Source organism: Prinia subflava, chromosome 1 (genome assembly GCF_021018805.1).
Source record: "Prinia subflava isolate CZ2003 ecotype Zambia chromosome 1, Cam_Psub_1.2, whole genome shotgun sequence".
Lineage (NCBI taxonomy): Eukaryota > Metazoa > Chordata > Aves > Passeriformes > Cisticolidae > Prinia > Prinia subflava.
Genome location: NC_086247.1, coordinates 61,531,601 through 61,545,833, shown reverse-complemented (window position 1 = coordinate 61,545,833; position 14,233 = coordinate 61,531,601). Strand labels below are relative to the sequence as shown.

Below are 14,233 nucleotides of genomic sequence, written 5' to 3'. Positions count from 1 at the left end.
CCTGCCAAAATTTCTGCCCTGGTTTAAATACTGAATTCATCACATCACCTCCCTAATTTTCACTTTTCAGAGTCTCAGTATTTATAAGACCTTTTTCAAATAAATGGAATTTATGTTGTGTGTGTCAATTCAGACTTCACACAGTCCATGGGATTAGAATTCAAATAGTTATAAAGCCAAGCAATTCATTGGGCTGAAGTGGGACCACATAGCTGTCCAACAGAACAAAACAATTTTTGGCAAAGCTTTGGCAAGAGTAACAGGTCAAATTTCAAAACTCCACAATTTAACAGAAGCAGGATTCTTCCTCTTCCCCCCATTATAGTGTGACACAGAATGAGTGGCAGGAGTTTATATGGGCAATTCAGCTCGTCCATTTGTGGCTTAGTACATAATTTCAGGGCATAACCCTAAGAAAAGAAAAGGGATCTGTACATGACCAAATAATGGGCAGAGCTTGAGCAGCTCATATGACAACTTGTAAGTTGCATATAAAAAATAAATTACTACTAAATAGGCATGTAATTCCATTTTCAGGTTCAGGTCTCTCCAAGAACAGCCTCTTATAGCTGAGAAGGAATATCTGAAGATTTGTGGAATACAATTAATCTCAAGTTGTGCTGAATACAACTCTCACTTCAACTCTCTTGCCAAACAAATTTGATTAATGAGATGCTCTAACAGTTGGTTAGAGACTGAAGCACACAACTATTTTGAAGCTGGACTGAACAACAAAAGGAAAATGAACAATCTTAATCAACATTTAAAAAGCTCACCTAAATAAAATAAGGACAATCCACAAATCTGTCTTGCCTTATTTCTGTTAAAATGGAGATTTGTTTCCCTAAATATATGTCTAGTGTAGGCTTTGTATCTAGCCAGCTCTTCATCAAGAAGGGAAGAGATTGCTTCTAGCAATTTGAATGATTAATTTGTTGTTGTTTCTTTTGCATTTATTTTTGTGTGGTTGTTTTGACAGACTAGAAGATGTGGCAAAAATACTTCTTGATCTTCAGAGAGGTTGACCATCTGATGAGATTCATCCACACACTCTCCTGAATACAAGTTTTACAACCCACAGCCATGGAGTGGACAACCTTTTCCTTTTCCTTGCTGTATATCCCATGCCATTTGGCAGATTGTGTGCTGGACAGATATCATATGGTTTTCCGCAGTGTGTGTGCATGCGTTGTCTGGATAATGTAGTCTTGGAAAATTGTCCAAAGTCAGTTTTACAAAGAGTGAGATTTAATAACTTTTGTGGGATTCCTACTTGAAAGTAGCTACTTTCCTTATTGTCAGGCACTTGGGAATGCTATGATAGAGGTGTCCAGAGACTCAAAGGAAAGAGAAGACCATGAGGGGAAATTGTTTGACACGTGTGACAATGTTACCTCTTGGGACAGCTAAAAGCTCTCTTCACTTTGACTCACTCTGAAAACCAGCCCTTTTTTTTTTTTTTTTCTTTTTACTTTGCAAGTTTTTAATTTGTTATTAACATGACTGATGATGTCAGATCTCTTCAGCATCAGAACAGTAAAATTTTCAGAGCGTCAGGCAGTACATTTCTATTTTATAGCTCTAGTTTTAGGTCCAGCAATCTGTCTGCACTTTTACATGCACCTTATTTAGATATCAGAGAATCAAGCTGGTCATCTGCACAGAATTCAGTCTGTGATACCAGAAACAGAGACCACTGCTTACTTTCACTAGAAAACATATTATCCTGTTCTTACAGATGGCAACAAATTGTCATCTTCCTTTTTATCAGAAGTAAAAAATTCAGGAAGAGTGACAATGTGTGAATATACAGTCAGCTGTCTTGAGAAGAAACAGAGAAATAATGTGGAAAGACAGGTAGTAATCTTATGAAAGCAATTAAGGTGCATCAGACTTTCAAAAATAGCAAGCTAGCTCAAAATATGAAATCACAGGACTACTTGTGAGGGATTTGTCTTGAAAAAATCAAATAGATGTTATTTTAAGATGCACATGTAATTCCTCTACCCACAGAGTAGAGGAATACAAATGTGGAGCAGTTTATTATTTCAATGTCATAACGAGAAAAATACCTGAAAACATGAAACTACATGAATGTATGGATGTACAGACTGTAACCACAGAGATTCAGAACAAAACTGAAACATTATAATGCAAGTGGGGAAGAAGTAATAGGTCACATAAAAGCCACTCTAACTACAACCAGAAAAAAATATATCTGCAAAAAATCATTTAAAAAACCCTATGCTGTCATACAAATCCTTGGGAGAGTGCTAAAATGGGTATTGGAGACATAACGAGATGAATGCTCATTCAACAAAATTCAGCACAACACCCTCAGTTGCACTATATGTTCAGAAAAAGACAGCCCTGAGCCATCCCTCTTTCTCTGATCACAGGGCTGCAGTGGGAGTATTGTGACCCCGAGCAGCAACAGTTCAGAGTGTCAGTGCTGAGCCCAAAATCTGAGTGCTGAGCTCAGGCACACGAGGTGCACCTGCCCTGTAAGGATCACTTCTCTGAGCAGTGGCTGGGGAGGGCTGTGTTTTCAGCCTTGCCTAAACACATCTCTGCAGTGTAGGAAGGAGCTTCAGAGAGGATTTGTGGCAAGCAGAAAGCTCCCTTGCTCTGGTGATAAAGCAGCCTGGGTATTGAAAGAAGTAGAATAGATGTCAGGATAGATCGTTTGTCCAAGTAAGAATTTTCATTTGAGGAAGCTGTGAAAGCAGTCCACTGAGAGTCCTCAGCTACTGAGAAAGAAGGAACTTTTTTTTACCAGGAAACCTAACTCAAACCTAACTTTTGCAGAATCCCAAGGATTTGGGAAGAATCAAAGTCACTTACACAGCTTCAGCACCCTGCATTAACTCTGGTCCAGATGAATGACTTTGTGGTCACAGACTGTCCTCCCACATTGCATGGAGCTGGAATGGAGGAAGTGCTCTTCTCCATACAGGCCTTTCTCAATACTAACCTCTCTTCAAAAACCTGCCTACAGAATCCAGAATGTACTGGCAGCTGTGTGGAAAAGGTCCATGCTTTCTGTGGAAAGGAAAGGTGACAGTAGAGGAGCGCACATTTCATGTGCAAGTGCAGTGATATGGGCAGTCTTGGCAAGAGGAAGGAAAGAGCAAAACTCATGTCTCTGAATGAACCCCCTGCTCATACTGCTGGTTAAAGAACTATGGGTGGACAGAGATATGAGGTAAAAATGCAGGAGAAAAAAAATCAATACATGAAAAAATTCATGCTAGGCAGCAAATTAGATTACCTCCAAGGAAAGACAGCACCTGGATCGAGGCTCATGTTAATTTGGGGAGCATAAGGGAATTCACCACACCTTGTCTAGGTCATTGTTTCTCTTCATGAGAATACAGAGGCTGAGAACAATGGCCACTACATATCTGGTACACATTTTTGTATGGAATTAAGAAAAGATCATTCTTCCCTGTGCATCTTTTAAGTTCATTCTTGACAAAAAGGTTTTATAGCAAATCCAGAAAAGAACAGGAATGTTCTTCTTAAAATACTGTTGTATTCTATCCATGGAAAAACCTGGAGAATACGCATATATGCCTTGGACAAATGGTTAACAGGAAAACACAATTATGTGAAAGTATTTGAATGATGTAAAGTAGAAAATAGGGGAGAGAAACAAATGGATATATTATCTGAGATGGCTATATTACATATAAGAAAAGTCAAACACAAGAAAAGATAAAGCCTACTACCAGAGGGAGTAATTGAAACAACAAAGGCAAAAATAATTTCTCAAGTAATTTCAATTCCATCACATTGATCAATTTACAAAGCCAAAGCCTGGCAAGGAGATACTTCCTCCTGTTGATCTTTTACATTTTTCTGTGTTTATCACGCAATTTTACAGCAACCAACAGTCAACTACAAATGGGAAGGCAAGAGACTGTGTCACCTGTGAACCATCTATTGCCTATACTACAAAACCATCTTGTATAATTTATGTCAGGTGTAACATTCCCATTGTTCCCCTATGCATGTAATGATCATTCTTTCTTTCATATCTTCATCTTGGCGCTTTCTAATCTTTCTCTTATGATCCACTTTCTTTTAAATAGAACCTGAAATGAAAAGGTCTATTGTTCAGCCTAAGAACTGTAACTTTTGGTCTCAGAATAAGAAAATATACCAAGAAACACAGCATTGTCCACTTAGTACCATTTGAAAACATGCTTATTTTAAAAGATTTTTAAATATTAAAAAATCCCCAACTTTTCACAAGCAATTGTATAACTTCCAGTTCAAGCTAGTCTTATCTCACATTTTGTGAGATCCTCTCTATTTCATAATTTTCACAGGACTGTCTAGACCTGGATTGTCTCTATTCTTGCCCTCTTCACAGTGCTGAAATTGTCTCCATTCATTACCTTCTAACACCTGGGTTCCATTTACTTTCACTTAGAACAAGTGCAGAAGTTTAAGACAAATGTCTTAATGGGTTAAGACAAATGTCTTCCCTGTCCTTTTTTTCTGGATGGTGCCTGAACAATTGTCACAACCAGTCAAGTAACTGACTCATCTTCCAGACCACAGAATGCAGAACAAGGTCCTCACTTCTGTTTACTTTTCTTTTGCCTCTACTGTTATTATATGTTCCAAAAGAGTTTTCATTCAGCAGAAAAGTGCCCGTAACAACATTCTTCTTTGAAATTCCTGCACTTTCTTTGCACAGCCAATTTATAAGAATATTGAGTTTGTGGTCAAAAATATCTTCAGATTTCCCCCAGGCCCTATTTTTTTTATCTTGCAGCAGCCCAGGTTGTTTTTTTTTTGTTTTGTTTTTTTTGGTTTTTTTCTGTGTTGTGTAAAATGAGTTGTAATAAATAGCTCCCATTGTGATTGCTGGTTTTAGCACATTTAAAGAAGTAGTGCAGGTACCACACTGTTAACCACAGTGAGTCCTGTGGTTGATAATGGCAGGGTTTGCAAAGATGAATCACCAGCAGTGAAAGGAGGTCAAAAAAACCCACATACAGACACACAAAATCCTACTCAGTCCAAAACAAAACCAAAAGGAACTCACTTCATCAGAAAGGACATCCAGGGAGAGATAGGAGTGTAACTGGAAATGTATGCCTTGTAACATACTCTGCTTTGAACACACTGCTCACAGTATGGACTCGCGCTCACGCGTCATGATCTGAAAATACTTTATTGAATAATGTGATGCTCAGATTCTTCAATGAAAATTTATGGTTTTGTTCATTTTTCTCACTGCTTCAAATGATGGTTGTACACCCTCCTGTAAAATAGTTTTTCACACGCCAGAAGTTCTTACGAATCCTTGCTGGGTTCTGCATTTCACATTTTCTTAAATCTTGCCCCACTAGAATAAATGATTGCCAGGGTAAAGATTATCTTTATTTGTGCTTTCCTACTATCTACTATTCTGAACGTCCAAAATCTGTGGGGACCTTCACGTGAATGCCTTCATAAAAATCATGTCCATCACCCCTCACTGACAGCAAAGGCAAGAAACACACCACCATAACACACAGGACAGAACAAAACAGAACAGAACAGTGCTTCAAGACAGGAGTGATTCCCTTGAACTGCTGCCCACCCTACGAGAAGGAAAAGAGGGTGAGTCTTAGTCTTTTCTTCTAGCTAAGGAGAAATAATCAAGCTAGCTGCTACACCGTCAAGTATTGCATAGGAAAATACAGGGAGACTTTGCCAATGGACTGGCTGGCTCCCTGCATTTTGAGAGCTTTATGAATTCTTAAAAAGCTCTTCCCCTCAGAATGACTTCATGTGAACAGCGCACAGTGCTGGCATTTGACCCTCTGGTTTGGGTATTCTACTTCATTACAAGATGGGCCAGGAAATGAAAGAACAAGCACGGTGGCTTTTGAGGAAGAAGTCACCTTCTTTTTAACTTCTCAAGTGTCAAGGCTCAAACAACTGGAGGGCCATTCTACAACCATTCTCTCAGTCAGCCAACCAGCTGGGAAATGTTACTGTTCTGCAGAAGGAGAGGGCTCTTACTACAGTGGCCCTCTTGCTACATCCTTCATTTTCACAGCTTCTACGAAGAATAAGTTATGGACTGTATTAACTAGTTTTTCCCTAAGCCTTAGCATAATGATTCAACTAATAGCTGTCAATCACCTTTTGTCTCAATAGCAAAGAGCAACTCCAACCCTTGCCTTCATTTGGGAAATGGTAGATAGGAAGAGATAAAAATCAAAACAAACATTACAGCCTGATGTTTAAAGCTGTTAAGTTTTCTTAAGAACACCCAATGTAAGAATACCCAGAGTACCTTAAATTTCACAAGGATCAAGGGTGTTCTGAGAGGGGAAAATACGTTCATATTTTAGAACACTGTGCATGTCTGTGAGTTAAACAAATCAGAACTACCTACAAATGAACAACAGAGTTTTCCTCTTGGTGAACTATACCACCGTTTCCCTAAACACTAAGAGTCATAGGGTGTTCACGACCAGCCAGGCACCTATCCTGCCACTGTACATTCACAGTAGAAAACCCTCCTTCCAGTGTGTGTTACTCATAAATGTGCTAAATCAGACTGACTCTCTGCCCTTCTGTGTTCTAAGGTGAATTAGGAAAGGGTCTGTTATAGGATGATACAGGCCATTCTTTTGTAATGGTCTGCAGTTTTCTCTCCCAATACATTTTCTTTTTATTTAGCACTTCCATTTTTATCCTGTGCTCTTCTTCAGCCATCTCACACTCTCTTTCTATTTGCTGTATCTTTGCCACATGAACTTCATTCATTTGGATTAACTGGAGTTGCAAAATCGACATTTGCTGATGATGTTCTTCCTCATGCATCTTTTTCAGAGCACTTTCCTGAGATGCTTTACTTCTGTAGTTCTTATCTGCTGCTATTCTGACATCAGAACACGAAGGCTCAGGCTGGGAGGTGCCTTCGCATACTGGAAAATGTACCAGCTCTTTGTCTTCATCACAAAGTTCTCTGTTTGACACAACAAATGACTCTGCAAACAAAAGAAGAAAAAGTATTATAGTATTATCTCCCCTTCCTTCAAGAAACAGAAATGTGATAAGTTACTGCCACACGCATCTAAACCTTATGCTCCAGCAGCAAAGCACAGGAGCCACTACATAATGCACTTCTGCTGCAGAATACTAAGAGCAGAATGGGCTGAACAGAACCACTTGGGGCTCTGTTGAAAGACCTCCAAGGCTACAGTGGGAGTTCAGAAAATTAAAATTAATATAGGCATTTGTAAGTGGACACCTAAATTTAGGTGGCTGAGCCCGGAGCAAAATTGTAATGCAGCCATTTAAGCTAAATCCATATGTGACTTGCAATATTTTTGTGAAAGATCTGAGTCAGGTGAAGCTGTATCAACATGAATATCAAAAGACTGAGAGAATACTAGGAAGACTGCTTTTTGTTCTTTCCTTATTTCTGCTGTAGATGTCATAACACAGTAGTGTATATTTTTAGGAAAAAATCACATTATTCTAACTTTGAGGAGGCTCTACCAATTCCTCTGAAATAAAAGCGACTACACAGAGAGAATAGTTACCACTGCAAATGAGGGTTTCAAAATACATTCCTATCCAAATCCCAATGATTAATTATGGTAAATGCAATTATGAAAGAGACATTCTAAGAATGTTATCTAACAATGTAGCTGCTGTTGCCTTTTGAGCAAGGACAGTCTTCTGTGTGAGATCCTGACGTAATAAAATTTGCAAGAAGCTGTTGTAGCCACCCTCTGTTCTGGTATTGAATTACTCCTTCTGGGTATGCTAGCCAAACAAAGAAGAATGTCGTGCTGAACTTTTTCAGAAAGGCCATTCTCCAGTGTGGACTGCAGTGCAAAATACGGCTGGCTCTACATACTCTTTTTAGTCCTTGAAAACAAAGGAGGAAAGAGCTACAGGGAACTCTTGCAGCAGGCAATTGTGTATCAATTTGCTGCTGGTGGCATTTTGTGGTTTGTGTGTGTGTTTTGTTTTGGGTTTTTTTTTAACCAGCAAAATGATACTTTAAAAAACGATGAAGATATCCTTGGGACTGTCCTCTGCAAAGCCAGCCTGATAGCAACTGTGATGCTTGCCACAAAGCAGCAGATATGTCAAGAACAGATGAAAAAAATTTGTGAAAAACCTCACACCTGTTTAACTCCCAGAGGCCTAGGGAAATACACTTGTAATATCATAGCTCTGAAATTATTTTTCTATATCCAGCAGTCACAGCTAAATGGAGAGAATTGAAAAAGAATCACTGGCAAAATCACATACAAAGCAATACTACTGGCATCATTACAGGAACATTTATACCTTGACTAGAAGCATCAGGCTGATATTCAGAGTCTTCTTCTGGTGGGCTCTGCAAAAAGTACATTTGCTCAGGCATTATGCTGGCAATCTTCTCTTTGCTTACGATGTGAGTATTTATAAGTGGACTAATACTCCTTTTTACCTTCTCCCGCCTTTCATGTGCCATTATCTTTTTTGTCCGTGCCTTGATATTTTCCCAGCATTTCTTTAACTGTTTGAAGTCTCGCAGTGATACACTGGGCTGGGAATTATATTCATGAGCTAGTGCTTGCCAGGTGCGTTGCTTCAGAGCAATAGTTCTTGCATCACTTTTTTTACATTCAAGCACGTATTTGTATTTTTCAACTAATGCAAGCAGCACACTCTTCTCCACTTCTGAGAAGTATTTAGCTGGCTTTATTATTTCGTTTTGCATTTTCTACTGTTTCTCCAAGAAGCCAAAATTCCTATGAAAACAATTATGAAAGAAAAAAGAAAAAAAAAATCACAAATTAGAATTGGTTGTAGTATCAGGAAACTGTGTTTCAGCAAAAAAACCCTCTTAAGCATAGCTTCTGATTGATTTTATTTTCTAGAATAGCTTGTGAGTAGTTCTAGAGTACATAATGGAATGATCAGGTAAGATATAATACAATTACATGCTGGTTTGTGTTGCCACTTTAATGGATATACAGTGCCAGAAGTAGACTATAATGAATAGTTGTCTTTGTTACAATTTGTCTTCATACAAAATACTCAGTATTTACTTAGTGTCTTGTTTTTAATATCTTGTTTTCCTATTCATTGCACTTTTTCACTCCCAGAAAATTTTCCGAACCCTGAAGTAAGGAACAAATTCCAAAATCCAGCCCTCGCTAGCTTCAAGTTTATGTCTAAAGCCAACTTCAGCCTGTTTGAGTTTCCTTTGGTATGCAAAATACCCTCTTCTGTCCTTGCTGATTGTGTATAACTCATTTATCCCTTCTGTCTACAATATTTGAAAGCTGTAGGAGCAATGATAGTAAAAAGTTGTCTTTTTAAAGACCGGTCAGATTGGTTCTCCCCCATGCTCAGTCCCCCCCAGCTGATATCCAGTAGGCAGCAGGATCTTGCCCTGTATTACAACACAGAAAAGCAGCCTGAGTTGCAAGGAGATGAGAAATAACTAGAGAAATCAACCCCATGGGAGGTACAGGTCCTTGGCCCTCGACTGCTGGCCATGCATGTGTGACATTTCCTTGCACTTGTGCTGCTGGTCACTCTGGGGGAGCCAACAACCAGGCTAAAAAGAGTTTTGGCCTTAATGCAGCCCCTGTGGAACACTTCAATCACATCAGTAACTACCTTTCTTCTCCAGCCCAGCACTAACGCAGTCAATAGGGAAAAGGGAGCTGATAAGAGGGAATTCTTGGCCATTAAAACAAAAACAAAATAATAAAAAAAACAACCAAAACCAAAACAAAACAACCCAGTGTTGCCTTGAGTTAACAACATATGATTGTGAAACAAAATGTATTTTTGCTTCTTTTACCTTTTTCAACTTTTCTCCCCTTTCCTTTCTGCTGTAACTGTGTAACCCAAATTACTTTCAGATTTTGGGCAGAAATGCTGCCTTAACTCTCATTTCTTTTGTTTTTAATCATTAAACCCAGTGATACAACATATATAAGATAACTGTTCATATTCCTAACAGTCTAGGACTCTCCCAAAATGAGTTTTCTAGTTTTGCCCATTGTTTCTACTACTTATCTCATAACATTCCTTGATGATGGATTAAATATCACCATCAGGTTTACTCTTCTCAACATATTTCTCTTTAACTCCACTGCACTAGGACTTTGTGCCATCCTTGTAGTTCCTTTCCTCCAAACATCTTAGTACTTACAGTTATTCCTATCTCTTTCAGTAAAGGTAACTACTTGTATTGATAAGCTAATAGACAAGCTAATATTGAAATGAAAACCCAAGTCTGACACTAAACCAGCGGCTCTCTTGAGTAGCTGATAAAATATCACAAAGCCCAGCTGTCCTGGTTTCAGCAGGGACAGACTTCATTTTCTTCCTGGAGACTGGTACAGTGCTGTGTTTTGCATTTAGAGAGAATAATGCTGATAACACATGGATGTTTTAGTTGTTGCTCAGTGGTGCTTACTCCAAGCCAAGGATTTTTAGTTCCCCATGCTCTGCCAGAGAGCAGGTGCACAAGAAACTGTGAAGGAGCACAGCCAGGACAGCTGATCCAAACTGGCTAAAGGGATATTCCATACCATAAAATGCTATGTTCAGTGTATGAATGAGGAGGGAGCTGACCGGGACCTGGTAAGCAACTGTATTGTGCATAATTTGTTTCTCTTAAGTTTTCTTCCCCTCTCTCTCTCTCTCTCTTTTACTCCAAGTGTTATTATTGTTATATTTTATGTTGTTTCAATTATTAAACTGTTCTTAGCTCAACCCACAAGTTTTACTTTTTTTTCTGGTTCTCCTTCCCATCCCACTGGGCAGGGGTGAGCAAGCAGCTGCACAGTACTTGGTTGCTGGCTGGGGTTAAACCATGACACCAGCAAAACAAAGGAGTCAAAGAACAGGGGACATGGTGGAACAAAGCCTGGAATAGCAGAACTAAACAAAGTGAATAGAAATAAGTAATAGTCTAGGTCAAGTCAGTAGCTAAGTTGTACCCCTACTGAAAAAGGTTACACTGTATCAAGTTATTTTTTATGGTCTGTGAAAACTTAAGTCACCCCCCATGTTGGTGACAGGAATTCATAAACAGCTATAAACCCACAGAACAAACTAGGTGTAAGTAAAGAAACTTCTCTCATCGCATATCAGTCATTACAATGTCTAGGTCTAATAGAAGTGAATCTGCTTCTTTAAGGAGCTTCCATGGAGCTCCTTAAATAAAACACAAATTAGGGAGAAAAAAAGTAGCCAGGAAATTAACATCCTAACAAAGATACTGAAAACTGGCAAGTTCACTCCATGGAACAACTCTGAAAACATGTAAAATAAAAGAGACCTATAATGGAATAGAACTCTACCTATTAATCTATTTTACTTGCATACTTATTGCACCATTCCAAACTATTAAGCTTCTTTGGACAGCTGCTGAAATGAAATTCTTGGGACTAAATATTGGTTCTCTATCTTAGCCTCAAGTCCACGTAGGAATGAGATGAAATGCAGTCCCACCAGCAAGTTGCAAGGCCTGAAAAATCAGGATCACTCCATGTGATTAGAAAGGACTGATTCTACCTTCTATTGATGCATGTAAATCCTAATTCTAGTTTTGAAAAGGTGAGAGCATCTAAGACAAAAAATCACTACATGTTTGTGTTTAGAAAATCCCTTTATTTAGAAAAACTTGATTTTCGGAACTTTGGAGACTACATTCAAAAAGTTAAACAACGTTACTATGACTTCTGGATTCCAGGTGCTAAATATCTAGCTCCACAGACTGGCTGAGATCAGGTGATGTCAGTAAATATCTAAAACATTTATGAATACGACTTCTAATATGTTAACAAATTATGTACTAGAATTAAAGCTCATCTTTCATGGATGGAGAAAATTTAAGTATCACTTTTATACCACACTATCGTTTACTTCTATTATTTTTACTGTGGTAGCATCTGAGATCCCCAGTCATAAGTTCAGATACTAAACATTAAAGAACGGAAACATAAGTCCTACTCTGAGAAGAATATATTGGTCTTTCCTTCCACTAATCACATTTCCAGTATTTGTTTCCAAAACATACACACTGAACTTGTGTCCTTTCTGTGAAGAAGCCAGGATTATGATCTAGGATGCATAAAGGAACTCAAGAACTGGTGTGGGCAGTTTAATACACAGAAGAAAAGCATTTTGGAAGACTCTTCTCAAGCTCTTACATGCTTAGCCTACTTTCTTCAATGTATTAAAGCCCATTTGCAATTAGGTGAACAAGAAAGCTCTCTGAGATGTCAGGAAAAGCTAGAATACCGAGAAGTTGCGTCAAAACACCACCATGTATTTATATTCACCTCTTTTTTCTTTAGGTATATTATTCACCTTCTTGCAACCCTCTGGCTCTTCTGCAGAATATGAGAAAGGACTCTCACAAGCCCACAGAATTCCCATGTCGAAGCTAAGCAACCCTTCCAGGACATATGCCTGGGATATAATTCAGCAGGTAGGAATCTGTGCTGAAATCAAAGTAGTTTACTGTGTATAGCTCATCCCGTAAAGTGGATTGATTTGTGTGGGCACATGAGGACAGTTGCAGAGTAAATTCTAAGAAACAAAGACTGGAAAACTTCTCCCACTCTTCCAGGTGCCTAGGCTCCAAGACACATGCAGTAAGAAAGCACTGTTTCTTAAATATCTTCTCCTGGCATGATTCAGTTCACAACTTGCCTTAAAATAAAGCAGTGCCCTAAGTATTTGTTCTCTCACACAAACCTCTACAGCTTTAAGATAACAGAACTATCTCTCAGCTCCTCATCTTTACTGTGAAATGTTGTACATCATTCTTCTTTTAAAGACTATAAGGCATGTGATGTGATTTGCTGGAAGAATATCTTAAGAAAAAAAATCCACAAGTTAGGAAATGCACATATGTTCACACATGCATTATTTTGCTTGCACACATCTAAACAGACACCCAAGCTCCAATCAGTTGCAAAGAAGTCCAGTAAAAGGAAAAAAAAAAAAGGTTTAAGTTGGCATATGTGAGCATTTTTCGTCCATTAAACGTTTTTTCAGGTATAAGAAAATGCAGAGAAAAAGTTAAGGTGGAAGACTTATCCCAAACGTTAAAAAGGTTACACTAACCAAACCCAAAGAAAAAGAGCTTGTTACTGAACTGTGGTCACTTATGGGGTGAAAATGAAGTTCACTGACCAGTGCTAACAGAATTATTACCAGAAATATTCAAAGATTGATAAAAATAAAATTCATGTCTCTAACTTAAATTGCAGGTGAAACTCAAAATATTGCCACTAATTAACAACATTGGAATCTATCAAAAGTGTCGTTTTCGTCCAGTGCTTGAGGGCAAAAGAAAGGGATGGAAATGCAATGACCCAAACTAGTCACAACAGGTTTATATTTCGTTTGAAGGCCAGAACAACCAGTGAACTGTGTTCTTCTTCCTCAAATGTTAGGTTTTCCTCACCGAGCTTCCATCTGTGTTCCAGGCCTGACCCTGCCTACCTTGAGACTTGAAATCACTAGGTAATTAAGAGCACACTGCAAATATGAATGAGCTCTATACAGAAAATGTGTTTTAATCAGATATTTTAAAAATCTCACCTCCTTGGGTGCTCTCCCCCCAAGCTCTAATACAAACGAATAGTTATCACGGATCATCCAGCAAACAAACAAGATAATCCATTAGTAAAATTCACAGCACTTTACCCAAATTTCTCCTGTCAGATTTTTCAGAGTATACACGGAAATGCATTAAAAATATACGTATCTGTATCAAATTACACTATAGATACACAAAGATTTTAAGCGGGTCATCCTGCTACCTATGGAGGACATCCAAAGCACTTCCCGCAAGCAAGGTAATGGACGCAGGTTGTTTTTCCGAACGACAGCCTGAAATCCATCAAAAATAGGCATAATAAAGGAAACCTACCAGACTCTCCCGCACCCGAACTTCTCAAACATTAACTCGAGCCTGGTGGGGTTTTTTTAAAGCTCCTCGCTAGCTCCTCTTCTGCTTGAAGGCGAAAGGAGAGCAGGTCCCGGCTCCACAAAGGCGGCCGCTCCCCGCCGGGCGGGCGCGGAGGCTGCGGCGCGGTGCGGGGGCATCAGCCGCGGCGGCGGGGGGGGCTCGGCGGGCGGGCGGCCGCTGTCACCCAGCGCCCGCGGGGACGGGCGGCGGGGACAACCCCACCCTGCGGCCCCGCCGGTTCCTCGTAACAAAGCGCCTCTCGGCGCCCTC

At 39.2% G+C, this 14,233-nt stretch overlaps 1 protein-coding gene across 2 annotated transcripts; it reads right to left on the bottom strand.

The window, feature by feature from the left end:
• Positions 1 to 1,913: 1,913 nt before the first annotated feature.
• Positions 1,914 to 14,201, bottom strand: MSANTD3 (Myb/SANT DNA binding domain containing 3). 2 transcript variants are annotated; one of them, XM_063398115.1, is made up of 3 exons: positions 11,361 to 13,890; positions 8,320 to 8,765; positions 1,914 to 7,001 (listed from the first exon to the last, which is right to left on the bottom strand). In XM_063398115.1, the coding sequence occupies exons 2-3, from the start codon at positions 8,732 to 8,734 to the stop codon at positions 6,592 to 6,594; spliced, it is 825 nt and encodes a 274-aa protein (XP_063254185.1). In that variant the 5' UTR covers positions 8,735 to 8,765; positions 11,361 to 13,890; the 3' UTR covers positions 1,914 to 6,591. The 2 variants fall into 2 exon arrangements, with proteins under 2 accessions (XP_063254185.1, XP_063254178.1); XM_063398108.1 differs by lacking the exon at positions 11,361 to 13,890 and adding an exon at positions 13,925 to 14,201 and having other exon boundaries at positions 1,918 to 7,001.
• Positions 14,202 to 14,233: the final 32 nt, after the last annotated feature.